We start from the raw sequence: 21,527 nt of genomic DNA, 5'->3' as shown, positions 1-21,527 counted from the left end.
GTCCAAAGCCTCTGTGATTAAAAACTCAACTTCCTAATGCAGTATATTCAGCCATGGGCCTCGTGGCTTTCATGGTATGTTGGTGAAGAGGATGAGCCAGGCACACAAGAAGCATTTTTTGTAGGTTAGCAATAAGCTTACAAGGTACGGAGTAAGAAAGAAAACGACACAGTGATAATACATCTTTATTTCTAAGGGCTATATATGAATATAGCCCTCATTCCCTTTTGAATGAGACAGTTTTTAAAAGGTGATTTGTAAATACAAACATACATTATCTAAAGATATTTCCAAACTTGTTATATACCCATCTACTCCCAACATGGCAATAAAGTTTTTAAAGAAACTGTTGTATTTAACTTACATATCTGCCTGACTGTTAATTCATAGGTTTAGGACTACAGGAACTCTACTGTCCCCCAGTCCCCAGTGTTTCTCCTGTTCGCCCATGTTCTTGTTCCTCTCCCTAGCCAAGTTTGAGCTGGGAGGATGTCCCTGCCCCAGGTACAGAGGTATATTTTATTCTGGGCATCCCACAGATAATACATATGATGATACCGTTAGTACTACCTTTCTAGTAGTTAAGTTTTTTAAAGTAACTAGAGTAGTCACTGGAACTATGAGCTTTCCCCACAGAAATGAGCAAATGGTTCAGGAATTAAAATTTTAGGAAACCTGTTTAAATAAGATTTCTTTCACATAGGTTATAATTTAAATTCATCTGTATGTTCACAAGTAATTATATAAAAATATATAGTGCCTTCAGTTTTAACATATTTTCACATGTTCTTAGAACTGCTAAATTCAGTGCTGTCAGTAAGGCTTAATGAGCAGTTCATTGACCCTGGAGGACAGGAGCAGTCAGCTCTGTCACAATGTTTTATTGTTAAACAAACACATCACTCAAGGTAAGTATAAAAATATTTATTATAAAAGTTGTAACTCATTAACTTAAAGTTCCAGGAGCTTTTCTGTTGTTCCTATGTCACTAAATTAAGCCCTTTATTTTTCACATTAAGGAGGGAAAGAAAAAAAGCTAAGCATGTTACTTGAGTCAGTTTTTCCCAATCACTTTTACATTATTGATCCTGTGCACAAAAATATGCAAAGAGCTATTCAGCAATAATCTTTGGTTTTGATGGAGGTATTCCATGGATTGCTGCATCAAGAAGGATTTGCTGTTTTCATCCAACACCTCTCTGTTGTGTGGTCTTGCTGTGAAAAAGAAGAAAACTATTTCAGTTCAAATAGGACCGTTCAAGGATGCAACTATTATGTGAACTGTTTTTAAAACCTGAATGCACATTTTTTTAGCTGAACTCTAAAGGGACAGTAAACATGTTTTCCATTTTTTTTATTTTACAAATCAATATTCTGTATCAAACAGAATCCTTCCTATATTTTAATGCCTACTAGGTAACTGCAGTCCTACCTCTTGAAATGGGATGGATTATCAGAATCAACTTTGTTCAAGTTAATCTTAGAAGAGTCCCACTCTGATACTATATATAACAAAGGCAAAATGGAGGGAAGGAAAAATAAGATGGTCTTCCTATTAAACTTCATTTGGAGAGGTACGTTCGGTTGCACATTTGCTCATGTTTATAGTGTTTATTAATAAGTTGGCATATAAAACCAAAGAACATCCTAACTAGTGCCTAAAATTATGATGGGTTTCTTCAAGGATAAATATATAGTTATAACCGTAATATCTAGAAGGTTTGGTAAATGTCCTAATCAAAAGTATACCACCTTTGTACAAACACTATAGTATGTAAGATACTTACCTCATTCAGAGCAACCAAAATCTTAAAGGTCACTGGAGTTTTTACCTTTTAGTGTTTTTAATTTGATATGTAGTCTCTTAATTGTGCTGGTTCCCTCTCTAACAATCAAAATTATTTATGTTTGGGGGCCGGCCCAGTGGCGCACTGGAGAGTGCGCTGCTTGGGAGCGCGGCGGTGCTCCCGCTGAGGGTTCGGATCCCATGTGGAGACCGGTTCCTGCTCACTGGCTGAGCACGGTGCGGGCACAACACCGAGGGTTGCGATCCCGTTGCCGGTCCCTGGTACGGGTGCGACACCGAGGGTTGCGATCCCGTTACCGGTCAGTAAAAAAGACAAAAAGGAAAAAAAAAATTATTTATGTTTGGCTTTGAGATGTCTTTGAAATATTTCAAAGATAACAACGGCCTTGGGAGCGCGGCGGCGCTCCCACCGAGGGTTCGGATCCCATGTGGAGACCGGTTCCTGCTCACTGGCTGAGCACGGTGCGGGCACAACACCGAGGGTTGCGATCCCGTTGCCGGTCCCTGGTACGGGTGCGACACCGAGGGTTGCGATCCCGTTACCGGTCAGTAAAAAAGACAAAAAGGAAAAAAAAAATTATTTATGTTTGGCTTTGAGATGTCTTTGAAATATTTCAAAGATAACAACGGCAACATTAGACATCAATAGAGGCAAAAAATCTCTGACTTTCCTATTTCCTTTTAATTTTAAGGAACTGATTTGAAGCACCATTCTGAAGTAGAGCTAGTTCCCCCTCTCCTACTGGCTCTTCTTTTACATTCTTCCATTGTGAAAGAGTTAGAAAAATGAAGTGTTTTGATTTAAAAACCACCTTCTCAGTGTCAAATGAACTGAAGACAGGATGAGGCATAAACAGATGATAATTATCAAAACTTGGAACAATGAAGGAAAAATAGATTGAAGAGTCACATTTAGTAAAAACTATAACAATATTTAAGTCTGTCTATATTTTTTCCGTACCTTTATATTAAAAACTTGATATCTATTCTCGACTTCAAACGTTTGTGTATCACTCTCTTTGTAGTAACTTTCTGTCCCAACTGTATCCATAATATTGCTTCCACAGCTCTGTGTATTATAGCCACTATCCATCTGAAAGGAATGAGGGAAAAAAAGAGAACCTCTATGTGAATTAGAGTCTGCAATTTTATCCTCACCAGTGATCCATAAAATTTATTTTGAGGAACTAGAAGTGAGATATTTAAATAAATGAATCATTATAATTGTTCACTATATCTGAATAATACAATATAATATTTAATGTTGGCAATATTGAGTGAAATTTAAAAGTAATACATAAACATAAAAGGTAGTTGTTCTACACAGAACTGATTGTTCTTCAATGTAGTCACTTTACAGTTCCTTCCAATAAAATATATCTTGTAATTTCCTTTAGAATGAGTGAACAAGCCACTGAGAACATGCTTTCCTGTTACTTTGTGATTGTACCCAGTGGATGAAAATGAGGATTACAACCAACTTCCCTTTCCAATTCATTTTACACGCTTGTCTCTAAATGGCTTGGTTACATCTCTAAATAAAATTTACCTAAAAGGTGTGCTGCCTTTAAGAGTATTCAGAACAATACACATTTTTTAAAAGCTGTATAATGTCTCTAGATGTTAGTTTCACTTCTTATGTTAATAAAAACTGTAGTATTCAAGGCACACTGTTCCAGCCCAAAAGAGCAAAGAAAAAGATTCAGTTTTGCACATGTATAATGAACATTTACTGAGTGTCTAAAAAAATGCCAAGCCCTATACTCTATATAATGCTATTTTTATTTTCTCCTTTCAACAGCCTTATTATTTTACACATGAGAAAGCTAAGGCTCAGAAAGGTTAACTTTTAAAGTGTAATGCAGTAATTATGTGATGATTTCAGGCTCCAACCAGTTCTGTTCACAATGCTCCATTTACCTGCATAATGTTGAGCTCCAAACAAAACAAAACAAAAAACCCACACAGGATTCACCTTGCACTTAAACTCTCCTCTGCAAATTAAGATCAGTGGGAAGGAAAAAGGACTTTCGTGTACTTTTGCTCCCCTCGCAAACATTTAGAATAGCCTAGAAAGTGCATCCTATCACTCATAATGCTAAGAAAAATGTTTTAAAGGATGGGTGCACATATGCTTGCTACTGGGAGTCATGTTCCCTTAGAACAAAAGCCTTGTGATGTACAAAACAGAATCTAACATTACATTTCAGGAGAAACACCTCGTTCTATCATTCAATAGCTATTTCATCAGATTGCTTTCAGAGAATCTGCCAATTTCCTAATACTCATCACTGCTTCATAACTTAATACTAATACATAACTGAATATATAACGAGAAAAGTTAATAGTACAGTGGGGAATAAGTAAGGCACACGGGGAGCTTGTCCCACTCTGCTGGAAGAGTAGGATCAATGGGAGTCCCTTTGAGACGGTGACTGACCTCACTGTCTCTCATCTAGTCCCCTATCTAATGTCAGTGCCTACTATGTACCAACCAGACAACATAGGTCATCTTGTTATCCCCCACAGGCATCCAAGATAGGCATCAGTATCATCATAAAGCTAAGAAGGACGAGGTGCTAAAGTAAAATGATTAAGTCATGCTCTATTCACTGTCAAGTGGACCTTGTCTTAAGATCCCACAGCCTGGAAATAGGAGCGAATTCAAACTTAGTTCTGACTACAAAGTTTATATCCTGGTTGCACAATGCTGCCTATATATGTCAATCATTTTACATACACTTTATTACTAAATTTGTTTTTTCTACCACATAAATCAGATGTCATTGTCTTAAAACCTTTATCGGTTCACAACTGGCAACAGTTGTGCCTTACAATGGCATTCTTTGCAATCTGGCTTTGCCACTTCTGCCCTTACCTCATCATTCTCAGTCCATACCATTCAGAGGATCTTGTCTCCCATAACTACTTAGGCAAAACCAACAGAGTTCAGGCAGTGTTAGTTTACTCATGTTAACTAATCACAATGATCATACTATTGTCCTGTAATCTTATATTCATCTCCATTTTAAAGAAGAGGGAACAAGCTGGAAAAATTTGTCACTTTCTGAAATTTGTAAAGCTAATAGCTGGGCTATATAAACCAAAATCTGCCATTATGTTTTCTCAAGCCCATGTCATTTATCTAGTGCCACGTTAGCTCCCCACCTATAAACATTTGCAACCACGCCTATCCTGGCCCCCAGCCCTCCTATAAAAGTGGAAGGGTTACCTCTGCTAATCCTACCAGAACTCTAGATTCTATAATATCTTGCATGCCTCAGTTCCCTCATCCATAAAACACATCATTTTACAAATGAGGATTTCTATCGCATCTGTAAGGTACCATGGGAATTAGATTCTGACTAATATGCTTGGCATGGTCCCTGGTACTTGGATACCACTACTAATAATTATCCTGCCCGATTCCTAGTTTTTAAATCTCCTCCCTCTTCTTCACCTAAACATGCTGTTTCTCCCATCTAAAGTAAAAACAAAGTAAAAATAAACTACAAAAAGATCTTGGACTTTGTTCTCTTCTAGCTATCATTCTGTCCCTTCACAATTAAGCTTCTTCAGAGACTTATCTACACATGCTATTTCATTACTTCACGTTCTTTAACCTCCCTTCCATAATTTTTCCCCTCCCCACCTTGCAGCTGTTCAATTATCAATCACTTTGGTTATTAATCCAACAGCCACTTTTCAAGCCCTATATTCCTTGCTCTTGACAGTACTAACCATCCTATCCTGCTTAAGGTGCTCCATGATACCTTGCTCTCCTAGTGTCCCTTTCTCCTCCAATAGGCTGGTTCTTCTCAGTCTTCTGCAGGGGCTCTGCTGCTTTTATGAAACTCCTCAATTGTCCTCAGGGTTCCAAGTCTTAGCCTACTGTTCTCACCTTATACAGTCCCTCAGGCTAGACTTATCTATGTATTCATTCTGTTTTCATTACACAAATATTTAATGAGTAGCTATTATATACCACTTTTTTTTTAATAAGCACTTTTGAGATAAAATAAATGCATGATTGCTGAATTAATGGACTGACTGGAAAGAATGCAAAATATGCAGAGTAATGAAAGCATATAATGAGGTCTGGCCTTGCTAGTGTGCTCAGGGAAAGCTTCTTTGAGGATGAGACCAATAAGTTATGAACTAAGAAAAAAGACAAAACAAAACAGTCAACTAAGAAAAGTGGAATAGAATGAATTTCTGCACAGTATGTACAAAAGGCCTTGGACACAAGGGAAGACAGGTATGCAAAATTCCAGAAAGCCACAGGGACTGAAAAAGAGTGAGGGGAAACAAGATGAAGCTGGAGAGTAACGCAACGGCCAGACCATACAATGTCTTGCCAGTCTCATTACAGATTTTTAAAAAATTAATACCAAAAGGAAAAAAAAAACTTAGAAATTAAAGATCAGATGCAGAAATAGAACTCAATAGAATGTTTATTATATAAACTTGAGGAAATCTCCCAAAAATTAGAAAAAAGAAATTAAAAAATATAGCAAAAAGGTTTTTAAAAGTTAGAGAAACAAAAGGAATTGCAGGGAGAACAGTGAAAATGATAAGAGGGGAAATCTAAGATATGATTCAAGAAAAGATCCCAGAAGTAAAGGGCATAAGTTTATAGACCATAAGAGCATTCCGAGTGCCAAACACATTGGATGAAAAAAACCCAAACCAAAGAACATCACCAAAATTTCAGCACTGTGGACAAAGATCCCCTACATATCCAGGGAGGGGAAAAAAGATCATATACAAAAAATGATTAAGCACTGAAACAGTTTCAGATCTCTCAACATCAATACTATGAAATAGTCAATGAATAGTCATGTCTTCAAACACCGAAGGACAATTATTTCTAAACTCTTAAATATGAGAGAATGGACACATGATCACAAATGCAGTGTCTTAAAAAAAGTACTCTTCTTCAGAAAGCTGCAAGAAAATGTGTTCCAGCAAAATAAGAAGTAAACCTTAAGAGATGAATGGGATACAGAAAACAAGAGGATCCAGAATACAAGAGAGGTTAAGGAGATTCCCAGGAAGATGACAAAGAGATACTCTAACAGGATAGTGTGTACCACACCTGGAAGCCAATCAGACCACAATGAAGTCAAAAGGCTGTGGGAAAATATGGCTGTGTTCAAATCCTTGAATGCTACCTACTATATGGTAAAAAATAACAATGTATGAAACATTTTTAATCTACAAAAAGCTCTGTGAAAATTATACATGATATGGCATTATGATGATATGGCCCAAGGGGTAAAAATGAGACTACTTGTTAGCAGAGACAGAACCATATTTTAGCTCAATATCCTTATATGAGCTAAACATCTTCCTTAAGTTGTTTGTAATGGTAAGAGAAGTTCAAAAATGAAATGGAATAACCCTGTAGGTACTTAAGTATAGATTGGATGACAATTTAGTAGTAACTACAATTGTAGGAGAATTCAGTGTAGGCTTCAGTGGGTAGTTGGGTTAGATGATTAAAGTGTATTTCAACAAAAAGTATTTTATAATTCCTCTATAAATGCTCGGCCAGAAAAAGAGAGAAAGTGAAAAAGAGAGAGGAAAAAAGTTAATACCTTTAAGACTGAGTTTGCCTATATGTGCTTTTTCTACTTATAAAACCAATTTTAGGAGCTAAAATATGTAAAAGTGATTCTAGTGTAATCTTTTTTGCACAAGGAACCAAGAAGTCAGGCAATGTAGGACTAAAAATATGAGCAAAAGATTATATTTAATTTGGGTCATTTAAAATCCCCTTTTAAACTACAGCATGCCAAAACTGACAACATTAAATCAAGCATTATAGGGTTGTTGTGAGAGTTAAATGAACTAAAGTGTTTAGAAGAGTGCCTGGCACATCAGAACACTATGGAAGTATTAGCTATTATTGAGAGTATAAATTTGAATTAAAGAACGTGGACTCTAAAGTCAGACTGCCATGATCAAATCTCGCTCCACCACTTTTAAGTTTAGGCAATTTACTTAACCCCTCTGACCCTCAGTTTCCTCATTTGTAAAATAGTGATAACTATACACCCACTTCACAGAATTGTTGTGAAGATTAAATGAATTAACACATGTAAAGGACTCAGAATACTGCCTGGCATATAAGAAGTACTATATAAGTGTTAGAAGTTGTTACTGTGAAATGGCAGGTAAGAATTCCCCTTCTGACTATTTTGAAGTTCCTTCAAGATTCTCAGCTCAAAGAATACCACAATTAATGGAACAAATATCTTCAAAAAGTTCATGAAAAGATTTGTATTATCTTTTAATTCTATTTTTCCACAAATTTTTTGAAGTACCCTCATATATCTGTCAAGTGAATAAGGCTTTCCTGTTCTGGACATTGCAAAATTGGAAATATATGATTACGTGAAAAATGTTGGCTATAAATTACATTTTTAAAAAGAAAAGTACAGAAAATTATATATAAAAATGCTCTAAACTGTTTCTCCCCCAAAATCACATAAAGGAAAACCAAAAACTGTTTTTAGAATACAAATACTGTACCAGCAATTGCATTTCTTTGGTACTAGATCCACATGCAAGAGAGATGAATCCTGAGAGGTTGCCTGACTAACAGTCTGTAAAAATAGAGCAGCTCGATTTCTGCTCTCATCTTTTCCTATTCCAAATAAATATCAGTTAATGTGAATATTAAATATGCATAATTAGTCCTAATTAAAAGAAGCTAATCCTCTGGTATAACTTTGTATTAATATTTTTAACAAATAATAATGCTACAGTCCTCACATTTAACCTATTTTCTTTCTTACACTATAATCTTAGAAAAGAAAGGATAAAGAACAGCAAAGGAGTAAGTAAATATAGAATATTAGAATACCTTATAGAATATTAAAATACCTCACCTGAATGTTACTGCTTTCACAAGGAATGACACTGCTTTCAGCAAGAGGTGACATGCACATATGAGAGTTTTCAATACTGAAGGCAATTCCACTCACAAAATCAGTCATGGGTAAACTCCCATTACCAACTGGCTCCTTAATCCAAGTGTTCTCATCTGCTATCTCTACAGGATCAACCATATCCACAGTGTTATTCTCCTTCTCACTTTCAACATCCTGTAACTGTGCTAGTTCTTTTTCAGAAGTACTGGACTGATTCTGTGTAATAGACATGGCAGTCACAACTAAATGTGTGCCATGTGTAGAAGCATTACTATTCAACTGCCGTAGGTGTACTCTAGCGGCATCCTTGGCTGGTGAGACATCTGTGGAAGGAATATTCTCTTTATCTTCTTCATCCTCACTGTGAGTCTCAAGAGCAAAAGGTATCTGAATTAGAGATGTTCGATACTGTGTACCACCTCTACACATCTCGAGTCTCAAAGGAGACCAATTTTTAATTGGTGAGCAGCCATCTATATAAGGACTTCTGATACGTGGGTTAGTAATTCCATTAGAAGTTGTTCCAGATGAAGCATCAGGAGAATGAAAAGTAAACTTCCTTTGTTCTAAATGATTGGGAGAGAAAAATCACATCAGAAAACATGAAAATGGAAAAGTCATTACTAAATGGTAAACATCATGTTTCATTCCAGAAAAACTGGATTTCTGTTGTGGTGCTTACTGAGTGAAATTTTGGTGTTAAAAACAATAGCATAAATGAATTTGTCTCTATTAGCAAGATGAAGCTTTTCAAAAATAATTTCTCAGGTAGTTTCCCTTTTTCAATTAAAATATTTCACTCCCTGAGAATTATTTCCTCTAAAGCATACTGCTATTATACCACTATTGTTCACAAAGAAGATCCCTAGCAAATGAGTTGAAAGCTACAACTTAACAGCTGTACCTGGTAAATGAAATATGTAAAACATATTTGTGTTTATGTAAAATACTATAAGCAACATGAAAAGGCAAACAAAAACTGGAAAATAATATTTGCAATAATAGAGAGCCTAACAGTGATAATCAAAATGATAAAAATGCTTTAAAATTTAATACTTTTGTTTTCATTAAGCTAATGAAATTATAAAAAATTCTTTTAAATGGGCAAAAGCACATACACAGTCTTCCCAATGGTAGACAGGAAAAGTGGTCAGCCACACAAATAAAAAAAAAATAAGGAAGTTAAAGCAATGAGAAACCATTTGTTTAACACTGGAGTCTGAACTAATAGTCACCACCAAAACACAAATAGCCAATAAACATTTGGAAAAAGTGCAACATCATTAATGACCAAAGACATAAAAATTAAAGCAGTAGGAGATCTTTTTGTAATGTACCAAATTAGTAAACATCAAAAAAAAATAATACCAGTATTTATCAATGGAGAAAAATGACTTTCTTATATACTATTGATGAAAATTTCAATTGGTTCAACCTTTATGAAGAAAATTTGGCAAAATTCATTAAGAGCCTTAAAAACATTCACCCCCTTCAATCAAATAATTCTACTACTGAGAATTTAACTACATATATAAATATGTACAATACAATGTACACACAAGGATAATCATTAGTTTTGTGATAAAGAAAAATTAGGAAAGACTAGCAAAATATAGTTTTCAATTTTCCAATTTTATTTACTATAATAGGTTTTTAAAAATGTGAATAGTTTTCAAAAAGTGCTAATAATTTTTTCAAAGAGAAATTCACATACTGCAAAGAGAAATGTGTAAATTTCTACGCACCATACTTACTTTTAAAACCTTAAACTGAATATACTAATACAAATATATGAATATCCAATTACCAAAGTCTAAGCCTGCAGGTCAGAAGGCACACAAAAAAGAATTTGTCTCTAAAATCGCCACCCTTCTCTGATAGAGTATTTTATGTAAATAGTGCTAATAAAAGTAACTGTATTTAACACCAGAGTGGAAATTTCTTGAGAATTCCATCCTTTGAAGGTAACTGTTCCTTTTGTGAAAAAATCAAAGATCCTAAATGTTAAAAGGTTAGTGACCATTTAGAGCTCTATAGTTAAAACAAACTAAGAAGGACCTCTTTAATAACAGATATTGATAGTATAAAATTTTTAACTAGTGTTTTTTCTGAGACATACCTGAGAGTGGTGTCTTTCCTATTTGAAGTGCAACTGGTGAGAAAGTGGGTGAAGAAATAGGTGAAGGACTGGTTATGCTTCCCAAACTGTATTTTTTTACATTACCCTGAATAGGGCTAGAAGAAAACTGCCCCTATGATAAAAAATAAATAAATAATAAGTGAACAAATTTAAATTTATATGGTTCTCTTCCTCAATTCTTTTATACAGCATGCTATTTGTCTTCATCTTTAAAACATGTATAAACAAGGAAGTATTCACAAGAACCACCACCCCAATGCATTTTGTAAAAAAGACAACTAAGAAGATTGCTACAAAAATTCTGAAATAGAATGTTAGTCAAAATATAAATGCATTGTGTTTAAACACAGCATTAAATTTCATATCAAGCAGCTATTTATGAAAAATTTTTAAATAATTTACTCCATTAATGCCAATCCAGTTGTATTGTACTGTAAGTCTTATATAATTCAGTAAATAACCTATGCTGAGATTCCTTGACTCAAGATAAATTTGGTCATCCCATATAATTATAAATACAAAATTGGACAGTCTGAGCGAAAACATTCCTATGACTAATGACAGTATATGAACTAGATTAATCTTCATGAAGTATGATACCCCAAAGACAATATTCCTCTTGAGTGCAATATGAGCATCTAGGTCCAAGTACACATACAGCAAACTAACTAGCCACATTTTAGTACACTTCTTACCGAACTTGGTGTCTGCACAGGACTCCTACAACGTACAGGAGATAAATCTATTGAATAAAAAACCTCAAGTGATGCTTGAGCACTGCTATGAGGACTTCTGGGAGAAGCTGAAGGTAAGGAGTCAGAGATACTTCCATTCCCATCTAAAAACAGCTTTCTTCTGAGAGATGAAGAACTGAGGTTTCCAGGAGATTGATCTGCAAATTCATCAGCTCTAAAATAGTTGCCTATATTTAATGATAACAGAATAAAAGGTAAAGCTAGTTGTTTTGAAGAACAATTTTATTTGTTACCTGATTTTTAAAAAATCAGCAAAGTTTAATTGCATATGTGATTTTTTTTTTTTTTTTTTTTTTTTTTTTTTTTTCGTGACCGGCAATGGATCGCAACCCTCAGTGTCATGCCCGTACCGGACCGGGACCGGCAACGGGATCGCAACCCTCGGTGTTGCACCCGCACCTTGCTCAGCCAGTGAGCGGCCGGTCTGTATGTGGGATCCGAACCCTTGGCGGGAGCACCGCCTCGCTCCCAAGCGGCGCACTGTAGCAGTGCGCCACCGGGCCGGCCCCATATGTGATGTTTTAAATCTTAAATTATTCCTTATTTTTTGAGTGCTTCTGCCCGTACTGGACCGGGACCGGCAACGGGATCGCAACCCTTGGTGTTGCACCCGCACCTTGCTCAGCCAGTGAGCGGCCGGTCTGTATGTGGGATCCGAACCCTTGGCGGGAGCACCGCCTCGCTCCCAAGCGGCGCACTGTAGCAGTGCGCCACCGGGCCGGCCCCATATGTGATGTTTTAAATCTTAAATTATTCCTTATTTTTTGAGTGCTTCATTATTACTATAGGTAATACCAAAAAGATGTTCATAGTTTATGTTTGTAGTAAGGTTCATTATGATAAAAAGGCTAATTCAGACCATGTTCAAGAAAAAGAAATTTCAGAACAGTTTCCCCACTTGTTAGAAAGAGGCATTGCCACATATTCCCATTTATGAAAAGCCAACAAAACAAAACCCCTGATCTAAGTTATTAAAGGTTTAAATGATTATAATATTTACCTAATATAGTTTCTAAGTTAAAATCTACAGGCAGAGACAGCAATGTCTGACAAGCAGCTGGAAGAAAGCAAATAAAAATAAATACAAACAGATAAATCAATGAAAGCATATGACATGCAATTTAGCATGTGCTTCCCAATCAATCATCTCCCCATGATATTCCAGCCAAACTGAATTATTCCATTTATACACTCTAATACATACCATGCCACCTTCCTATAAGTGGTTCTCCACACCTTCCACCACTGATGTAAATGTGTTAACGGTAAAAGTTAATTCCTGGCTGTGGTGCTGGCACTTGGATTGAAAAGGAAGCCAGCCTATATTTGGGGATAGATTTCCCACATCAACAAATTTTCAAAAGAATGTTTTCCAAAACCAGAAATCAATTCACACGTTTTGAACAAGAAAACAACACATTTTTGCTATTTCTAAAACATGGCTGGATGCATCTGTTCTAAAAGTCAGCTCTCACAGTTATATAGCTCATTAATAAAAAGTAAACAATTTCAATTCCAGAATAAATCATTACTACATGAACTGGGTTTAAAATTAAATGTAGCTCAATACGGAACATACTTCTTTTCAGACTGTACTCATACTCACCATCGCTTTTCTCAGAATAAATGGTCAGCTTTCTTCCAATTGGAGAGTCACTATTCATATTAATGCCTGTAAAACATTTTAAGTGAAAAACGTTACATTTTATATTCCTCATTTATTTTAGTGTTACTTTTTCCAGGGCAAAAAAATGAACAAAGTGAAAACTTTTATACTATTTAAATAATAAATATCTCTCTATAAAAATATCTCTCTCTCTTTTTTTTTTCTTGGTGGTTGGCTGCTAGGGAGATCCAAACCCTTGACCTTGATGTTATCAGCACCATTCACTACTGAGTGAGCTAACTGGCCAGCCTATAAATGTATATCTTGACATGTTTCTGTTAAGTCAATTTTTTTAACTTTGACGGAGTACAAGGATAAAACTAAAGGATTTCCATAGCAAATAAGGAGGCACCAAATAATACTTTTTTTAACAAAATGACAATAATTGTAAATACAAAAATTTATGGGGTACAATGTGATGTATTGATACATGCACACATTGTGGAATAAACAAACCAGGCTAATGTATAGCTCCATCACCTCATATACTTCTCATTTCTTTGTGGTAAGAATGCTTAAAATCCACTCTTTCAGCAATTGTGAAATATACAATACATTATTATTAACTAGTCACCTTGCTGTAAGGTAGATCACCAGAACTTATTCCTCCAGTCTAACTGAAACTTTGTATCCTTTCACAATCTCCCTAATCCTTCCAACCCCCAAGCCTCTGGTAACCATTACTCTACTCTCCATTTCTATAAGTTTGACTTTTTTAGATTCCATATATAAGTAAGATCATACGGTATTTGTCTTTCTGTGCTGGCTTATTTCATTTAGCATAATGTATTCTAGATTCATCCGTGACAGAATTCACCTCTCTTTAAAGGCTGAATAGTATTCCATTGTGTATATATACCACTTTTAAAAAAAAAAATCCATTCATCCGTTGATGGATATCCAAGGTTGATTCCATATCTTGACTACTGTAAATAATGTGACAGTGTAAATGGGAGTGTAGACATCTCTTCAACATTCTGATTTCAATTCCTTTGGATAAATATCCAGTAGTGGGATTGCTGAATTCCGAGTAATACTTTTTAAGGAAAATATGGTTACTCTCCATCAAAGGTTAGGGATAAATTTTAGCCATCCCCAATGTCCTCAAACAGATCCTCTGTCACATAAAGTTTTCTCAAAATGGGTTTAGATAATCTGTCTGAGTTAAAATGCCAGATTATTTTGACAAAGTCTGAAATTTGATCAATTAAACTATCTTCAGTTTCTTTTACAACAGGAGTCAAAAATATAGTACAAAAATAATTTTTTTAATCTGAAGTTTTGTAACTTGAAAATCACCAAATAAAACTGAAACAATAACAAAAATGACCAATATAAGCAAAACAAATGAGAAAGCTTAAAACAAAATGACAGAGTAGAGTGTAGTAACTCAACAATCCTAAATAAATAAATGAGATATTAGTCCATAAGTGAGTGGATGGGTGGGTGAATGGATTAAATAAAAGTCCCCTGTTAAATACTATCAGAATGGGTAAAAAAAAAAATAAAAAATAAAATTCTGGATTCAGATGCTTTCTTCATTGTTAGGCAGGGTGACCTTCTATAAGGTAAATGTAATCAAGGCTCTCTTCAGCCTAAAACCCTGTAGTGGTCTTTAGGATGAAGTCCAACGCTTTAATGGCTTTTAAATAAGCCCTTCAATGCCTTGTCTATTTCTCTAGCATGGCTGCCATAATATTAAATATTATTTACTTGAGTACCTTAAAAAAAAACAACAGAGGTCTGTCTCACTGCTAGGTATTATCTCATATTCTTTCCTCTCTGCCTTTTCTTCTGTATTCCTTGAGTCTGGCAAACTCAAATCTGTATCTTCTACCAGCATGACCTCCCTGCCCTCCTCAGACCAGATTGAGACACTCTAATGCAAGTGTTTTATTGGTTATTCCCCTAGAAGGACTTCTTAAACAAGTTTAAGACCACAATCAAATGAGGGAAAAATTGATGGATCTGATTACATCAAATAAGAATTTCTATGCAAGCAAAGACATCAAGAACAAAAATAACATGTATGTGACAGAATAGGAGATGATATTTGAAATATTTAAAACCAACAGAACTACAATATAAGGTATCTTAGAAATTAACAAACAAAGAAGGATAGCAATTCCAATATGAATATGACCAATAAATTACAAATAGGCATTTCCCAGGATTGGAAATAAAAAAGGCCATTAGGATATGAAGACGAAACAAAAATTAAAACAATCAGAATGTCAAACAACCTATAAGAAAGCCAAAAATTTGAAAACTGGATAATGCCAAGTGTGGGCAGGAATATTAGAACATAGGAACCCTAGACACCGTTGGAGGCCGTGCAGACTGTGCAAACATTCTGGAGAACAGTCTAGCACTGTGTAGTTAAATTAGGTAAACATATATCCTCTAACTCAGAAATCTTCTGCCCGTGTATATAGTCCAAAGAAATTCTTATTCAAGTTCATAAATAAAAACACATGAAGATATGCATTGAAGCACCTTGCTGCATAAATATTTGTAATAGTAAAAGCTAACAGCACATGTATAAACAAAACCACTTTTCCCCAGACTTACCATTTTCTTTGTTAATCTTTAGGTAAATAATACTGAGCACTTACCATGTGCTAGGTACTTGACCTCAGAGGTACCACAACAGCTATCATTTTATAGTTAAGGAAACTGAGGCATAGAAATACCTAGTAAACCACCTAAAGTTTACAGCTAGTGAGCTATACTGGGTAGAATTCAAACCCAGACAACATTACTCTAGAGTAAGGGTCAGCAAACTATGGCCCGTGGCACAAATCTGGCCTGTCACCTACTTTTATAAATAAAGTTTTACTGCAGCACACCCACACTCATTCATGTACATATCATCAGTGGCTGCTTTCATGAACTGAGTGCTTGCAACAGAGACTGTGGTCTGCAAAGCCTAAAATATATAATTTTGGGTCTCAATCTCTGCCTTAAAGTAGCGTTGTCAATAGAACATTTTCAGTGATGATGGAAACGTCCTACATCTGTACTATCCAATATAGTCACTACTAGCTACATGGGGTTATTGAGAACTTGAACTGTAAATAATGTGAATAGGAAGCACAATTTTTTATTTTAAGTTTAAACGGTCACACATGGCTAGTGGCTAGCATATGTCAAGGGTCTAAGGTTTTAATATGTTAAGGGTCTTAGGGTCTAAGATTTTACCCTACTTGCAAGCCAACAAGTTAATATATCAAATTTCCATGGATGCTGGCTGAAGACACAAGGCTTCTGGGTCAAAGACAAGGACTTCATTATTCCCAGCATAGCAAGCAGCATGAGCTTAATGTTCACATCAGCTCCCTTTGCCCTCAAGTCCCAAGGAGGTGACATGGAACAGCCCAAGTGGATGCTGCACATACAATGGGTTTTTGTCAAAGCTGAGGCACTAAAAACTTAGGAAATCCCATTCTCTCACAATAGGCTGCAAGCAAATCTGCTCTAGAGGATGACATCATCTTTATTATACCGTATAGCAAAACAAACCTACCATCTGCTCTGGAGGGACACACTATCTTTATCTTCCAAAGATGTTCATAATACAAATATCCTTGAAAAGTTAGTTTGGAGCAAAACCTGTCCATACCACTTCTTGCAGAATGTGCAGAAATGTGAGACCCATGGAGAATTGCCTCCCAACACCATACTGGATAGCAGAGTTCTGGAGCCTATCCTGTTAACCACTGCACATGTCATTGTGGGCTCGATGAGCTTGTCAAAGAGGCTGTAATATTTTCAGCATATACCTGATACTACATCACTAACTAAAACAGGATACTTGAAAAAATGAAATGGAGTTATAAAAAAGATCACATAAGAATATTGATTCATCCAACATTAAAGAATTTGGGGGCTGGGGACTAGTGTCTATGAAAACATTGCCTTGGATGCAGAATTTTAGAGCTAGGAGTGATGTTCATGGAAAACTCTCTAGTTCAGTCCTTTTATTTAGCAAACAAAAAACTGAGGTGAGGTCCAAAAAGAGTGAATAATTTGATCAAGGTCACCCCTCTCATTTATAGTAGCAGGTTTACAATCCAGATTTCCATCCACTAGTGCCTGCTACCTTCAGTTTATAAAAGATGAGAATACAGAATCTCATTCTGAATCCAGGTCCTATCACCTTTACCATCTCTGTAACCCTGGACAAGTGCTCTAACCTTTCTAAAACTAGGTTTTTTCCCCTGTAAAATGGGGCCAATAATTGCACCTACCTCATATGAATTGTAAGGAATTACTGAGAGCACTTAGCATTGTCCTGGCACAGGGAAAGTGCTCAATCCATTTTACCTACTACTACTGTGTTTTTAATAAAGAATGGAAGAAATATTCCCTCTTATTCTGAGAGCATAATTAAAGTATGCTATATAGAAGAGTGGGTAATTGCACTGCATTGAAGGATACACATATACAAGTGATATCTGAACACTGCTCAAAGCCCAAGGGGTAGTGAGAACAAATATAAGATAATCACTGCCTGGAGTTATAAAGATATTTGAAAGATATTGGCTTGCCATTTAATTTCTTTATTAATTTTGCAGATTATCAGCTGTGATACACAGTCCCAGAGGTCATATAAGTCTCTATCCTTCCTCCCCCTTTAGCAGAAATCAGCAAATTAGCAAAAAGTAAAGCAATTTATGATTTTATTTAAAAGATCAACCTTCAAGGTCACTGCTAAAGTCATTCATAACACAGCTCTACATTAAATAACAACTATTTCTTCATCTATGGAGTCTCTATAACCATCATTATAACTGACATTCACAAAAGTCATGAAGAAAAAGTGAAATTCAGAATAGAATATCCAAAAGGGAAAAAAAAAAGAACTCAGTATATTTTAGTCAAATTTCAAATCCTACAGAAATTCAATTAAATGCAAGCTCCTTACCAAAGCAGATAAACTGAGATTTCACTATACGTTGCTTTACATTCACTGATTTTTATGATTATTTGATTTTTAGGATTTTTACTCATAGGATTTTTTTAGTACACTCACATTTATTGGAATGATATTCAGAAAGCTGTTTCCCTTCATGTTCAGTCCAAGGAGAGGGTACGATGACATCTTTAGTGAAAAACTAAGAAAATTAAAGTCATACAATTAGGCATAAATTCTCCCAAAATGTGAGAAGGTACCTGGTGTTATTTTCAAATAACCATTAAACATGTCATATACTGACTTTATAGTTATATTTAAAATTTTAATACTTGAAAACATAAATGACTAAAGGTGAAATGGAAAAAATTTAAAATAGATATAAAGAGAAACCTTAATACTTCAAATCAACCACTTAAATTTGAAACTAGCAAATTAAGCTAAGGGCATTAAATCATAAAGAAAATATTTAAAATTCCTCCCCTAATTTTTTGGGGGGGAGGGTGACACAAGGGAAAATGAAGAGGAAAGGAATAAATGGAGATAGAGGTATGCAAGTAAGCTGGTATAAAAGGTGTGCCAGAGCTGGCTTGCTGGTTCTGTCTTATAAGACCTGACTTAAATTTTCAGGAACTTTTTTCAGTGGTAAAAATAACATTATGAAAAAAAAAAAAAATGGATCCCCATACAAGCCAGCTGCCCATAAATAAATTTAAAAAAATAATAATAATGTAAATTAACAGCTAAATAAGTTATATCAAAAATAAAGGTAACAAATATTCAAAAATCATCATTTACTCACTGAATTATTTGACTACATTTACCAGTATCTATGCTCCTGAGATTAATTATGCCTTCTGTATCCATCTGGTGGAATTCCTATATATAATGGTGTGCCGCTGCACTTCTTTTCCCACTCAGTGATATCACTTCGGTAGCTTAAAATTGGCCATGGTTAGAGTATTTACACTATGGACAGCAGCAATCACTGCAAATCATCTTTCATGACCAAAGGGCCAATTGTTAAATTTTTACTAACACAACATGGCCAGTATACTCAAATGGAGATAGAGCATTTGGATATATTTTTTTCTTCTTTCATTCCTAAAAAAATATTTTTCCTAAGGCTGGCCCATGGCTCACTCGGGAGAGTGTGGTGCTGATAACACCAAGGCCACAGGTTCGGATCCCTATATAGGGATGGCCGGTTAGCTCACTTGGGAGAGCGTGGTGCTGACAACACCAAGTCAAGGGTTAAGATCCCCTTACCGGTCATCTTAAAATAAATATATATATATATATATATATATATTTTTTTTTTTTTCCTTTCCCTATGTTTTGGGTTAATTCAAAACATTTTCTTTATATTTTGCTTATATATGACAAAGAGTTTATTTCATTAACTAAACTACCTATGAATATATGAGAAATACATGAGAAAAAGATGCCCCAAAAGGGGGTAGGGGGCAGATTATGATAGAGACAATTCCCAGAAAAAAAAGGAATATAAAAGACCCCAAAATGTATAAAGTGATACATAAGTTCACTCAAAATTAAAGAAATATGAATCCAAATAATAAGATATCATTTTTAAAGTAATGAGTGGCACAATTAAGAATAATAATCAGTATTGCAGACATGAAAAACCAGGCAGTATCATAAGGTAACCAGAAGTATAAATTAGAATAACCTTTATGAAAGGCAAGATGGTGAAATCTTACCAAAACTGAAAATTCATAAAGCCTCTGACTTAGCAAGTCCATTTCAAGTACCAAAAGATACATGTACAAATCACAGCATTATTTGTGATAGAAAAACAATGAACACAACTTAGACATCTGTCAATACATGCTGGGTTACTATGCTGTTACTAAAAGAATGTAAAAATCTGTATGTGCTGATTATCAAAAATATCTAAGAAAAATTATTAAGCATAAAAAAGCAAGATGCAAAACAGTATGAGAATGACACTATTTGTCTAGAATATTTAAAGATATAATACTATTATATACGTAAAAGTAATCTGGAAGTGTACATAAGAAATGTTACAGCAGTTACCTTCAAGAAGTGAGATGGGGAAAAAGAGACTTTTCATTTTTGTCTTATATTTTTTCTTTGCATTTGAATTTTTTTGTTTTTATATAAGCATGTATTTATTCTATTTTTTAAAATTAATTTCTTTCTAATACATTAACTCTTAAGTTCTACCTGCTGAATTTGCCTTTAAAAATTAGGATTCTAAAGAGAGTGTATGTTCCAAAATGTTGGGAAATTGGAAAGAATCAGAATACTCAGCAGGTGAGAAATCAAGTGATTGAATCAGAATGAACATTGTGAAGTTACTAGATAGATTAAGAAGTAGGTAATATTTGGCAGGAGGTAAACATATTAAACTGTTTTGTAAAAAATAGGTTATATCTAAAATGCAAAGGGACAACACCTACACTAGAAAAGTAAGTGCAGGAGAGGCCAGTGCATCCCCTGATCTCTGAACATGCCACCGGTGAGGTCTTTTGAAGTATAGAAGAGCCAAGTAGAGCTAAATAATAGGTGGGTAGAGGGGGCTAGAGAGGAAAAAAAAAACAAATGTTGCCATGACCTATGACTTTCTGAGGAAAGCACTAGATAGAAACCCTTAAATAAGAGAAGGAGTAACCCATTCTAAGAGAAAAAAGCAAAAAGTGAAAAACTTAGTTCGTTATTTTTATTTTTTAAAAAATACCTACATTTGTGATATTCTTTTTCTGCTTAGCTGTAAGATATTTTATTTCATGAAATATATTCTGTGTGTTAAATATTCAAGGTATTAACAACAAAAGATAAATCCATTATCAATGCCAATCTAGACTTCCAAGACCTGAAAATATACAACTTCCTCTACATAAACTCCAACTTGAAACAAAAGTTTGTGTTTATCAGTATTCTGAAGGCACAAGGAACACAAATTGTGCTAGGCCCTGAGAATGAAAGATGAACAAAGCACAATATTGTCCAAAAAGAATTCAGTCTGGGGGAGGGAAGCACTAAACCAATCATTACAATAGTACATAAGTGTTATGAGAGCTACTGGGGTAGCTGAAAACCACCAGTCTTAGGAGAGCACAGAGGGGTGCTTCATATAGTCGGGCAGACGATTGATGGGGAGATGGGACAGCAAAAGATTTGAGGAGGGCCGGCCCGGTGGCGCACTGCTACAGTGGGCCGCTTGGGAGTGCGGCGACGCTCCCGCCGAGGGTTCGGATCCCACATACAGACCGGCTGCTCACTGGCTGAGCGAGGGGCGGGCACAGCACCGAGGGTTGCGAT

At 35.3% G+C, this 21,527-nt stretch overlaps 1 protein-coding gene across 5 annotated transcripts in view; it reads right to left on the bottom strand.

Annotated features, from left to right (window-relative positions):
- Nucleotides 1–169: 169 nt before the first annotated feature.
- Nucleotides 170–21,527, bottom strand: part of BORA (bora, aurora kinase A activator) — a 27,715-nt gene continuing 6,357 nt past the window's right edge. For 2 of the 5 annotated variants that reach the window (XM_008588990.1, XM_008588992.1), the window contains 8 exons: nt 18,342–18,423; nt 13,247–13,312; nt 12,641–12,697; nt 11,581–11,807; nt 10,865–10,997; nt 8,704–9,311; nt 2,769–2,900; nt 170–1,215 (listed from right to left, as the gene is read on the bottom strand). In XM_008588990.1, coding sequence (XP_008587212.1) covers nt 1,165–1,215; nt 2,769–2,900; nt 8,704–9,311; nt 10,865–10,997; nt 11,581–11,807; nt 12,641–12,697; nt 13,247–13,312; nt 18,342–18,423 — 1,356 coding nt within the window. In that variant the 3' untranslated portion in view covers nt 170–1,164. The remainder of the gene's footprint in view (nt 1,216–2,768; nt 2,901–8,703; nt 9,312–10,864; nt 10,998–11,580; nt 11,808–12,640; nt 12,698–13,246; nt 13,313–18,341; nt 18,424–21,527) is intronic. The other 3 variants (XM_008588991.1, XM_008588993.1, XM_008588994.1) reach the window with 3 other exon arrangements.

This window comes from Galeopterus variegatus, unplaced genomic scaffold (genome assembly GCF_000696425.1).
Source record: "Galeopterus variegatus unplaced genomic scaffold, G_variegatus-3.0.2 Scaffold5143, whole genome shotgun sequence".
Lineage (NCBI taxonomy): Eukaryota > Metazoa > Chordata > Mammalia > Dermoptera > Cynocephalidae > Galeopterus > Galeopterus variegatus.
This window is presented reverse-complemented; position numbering and strand designations above follow the sequence as displayed.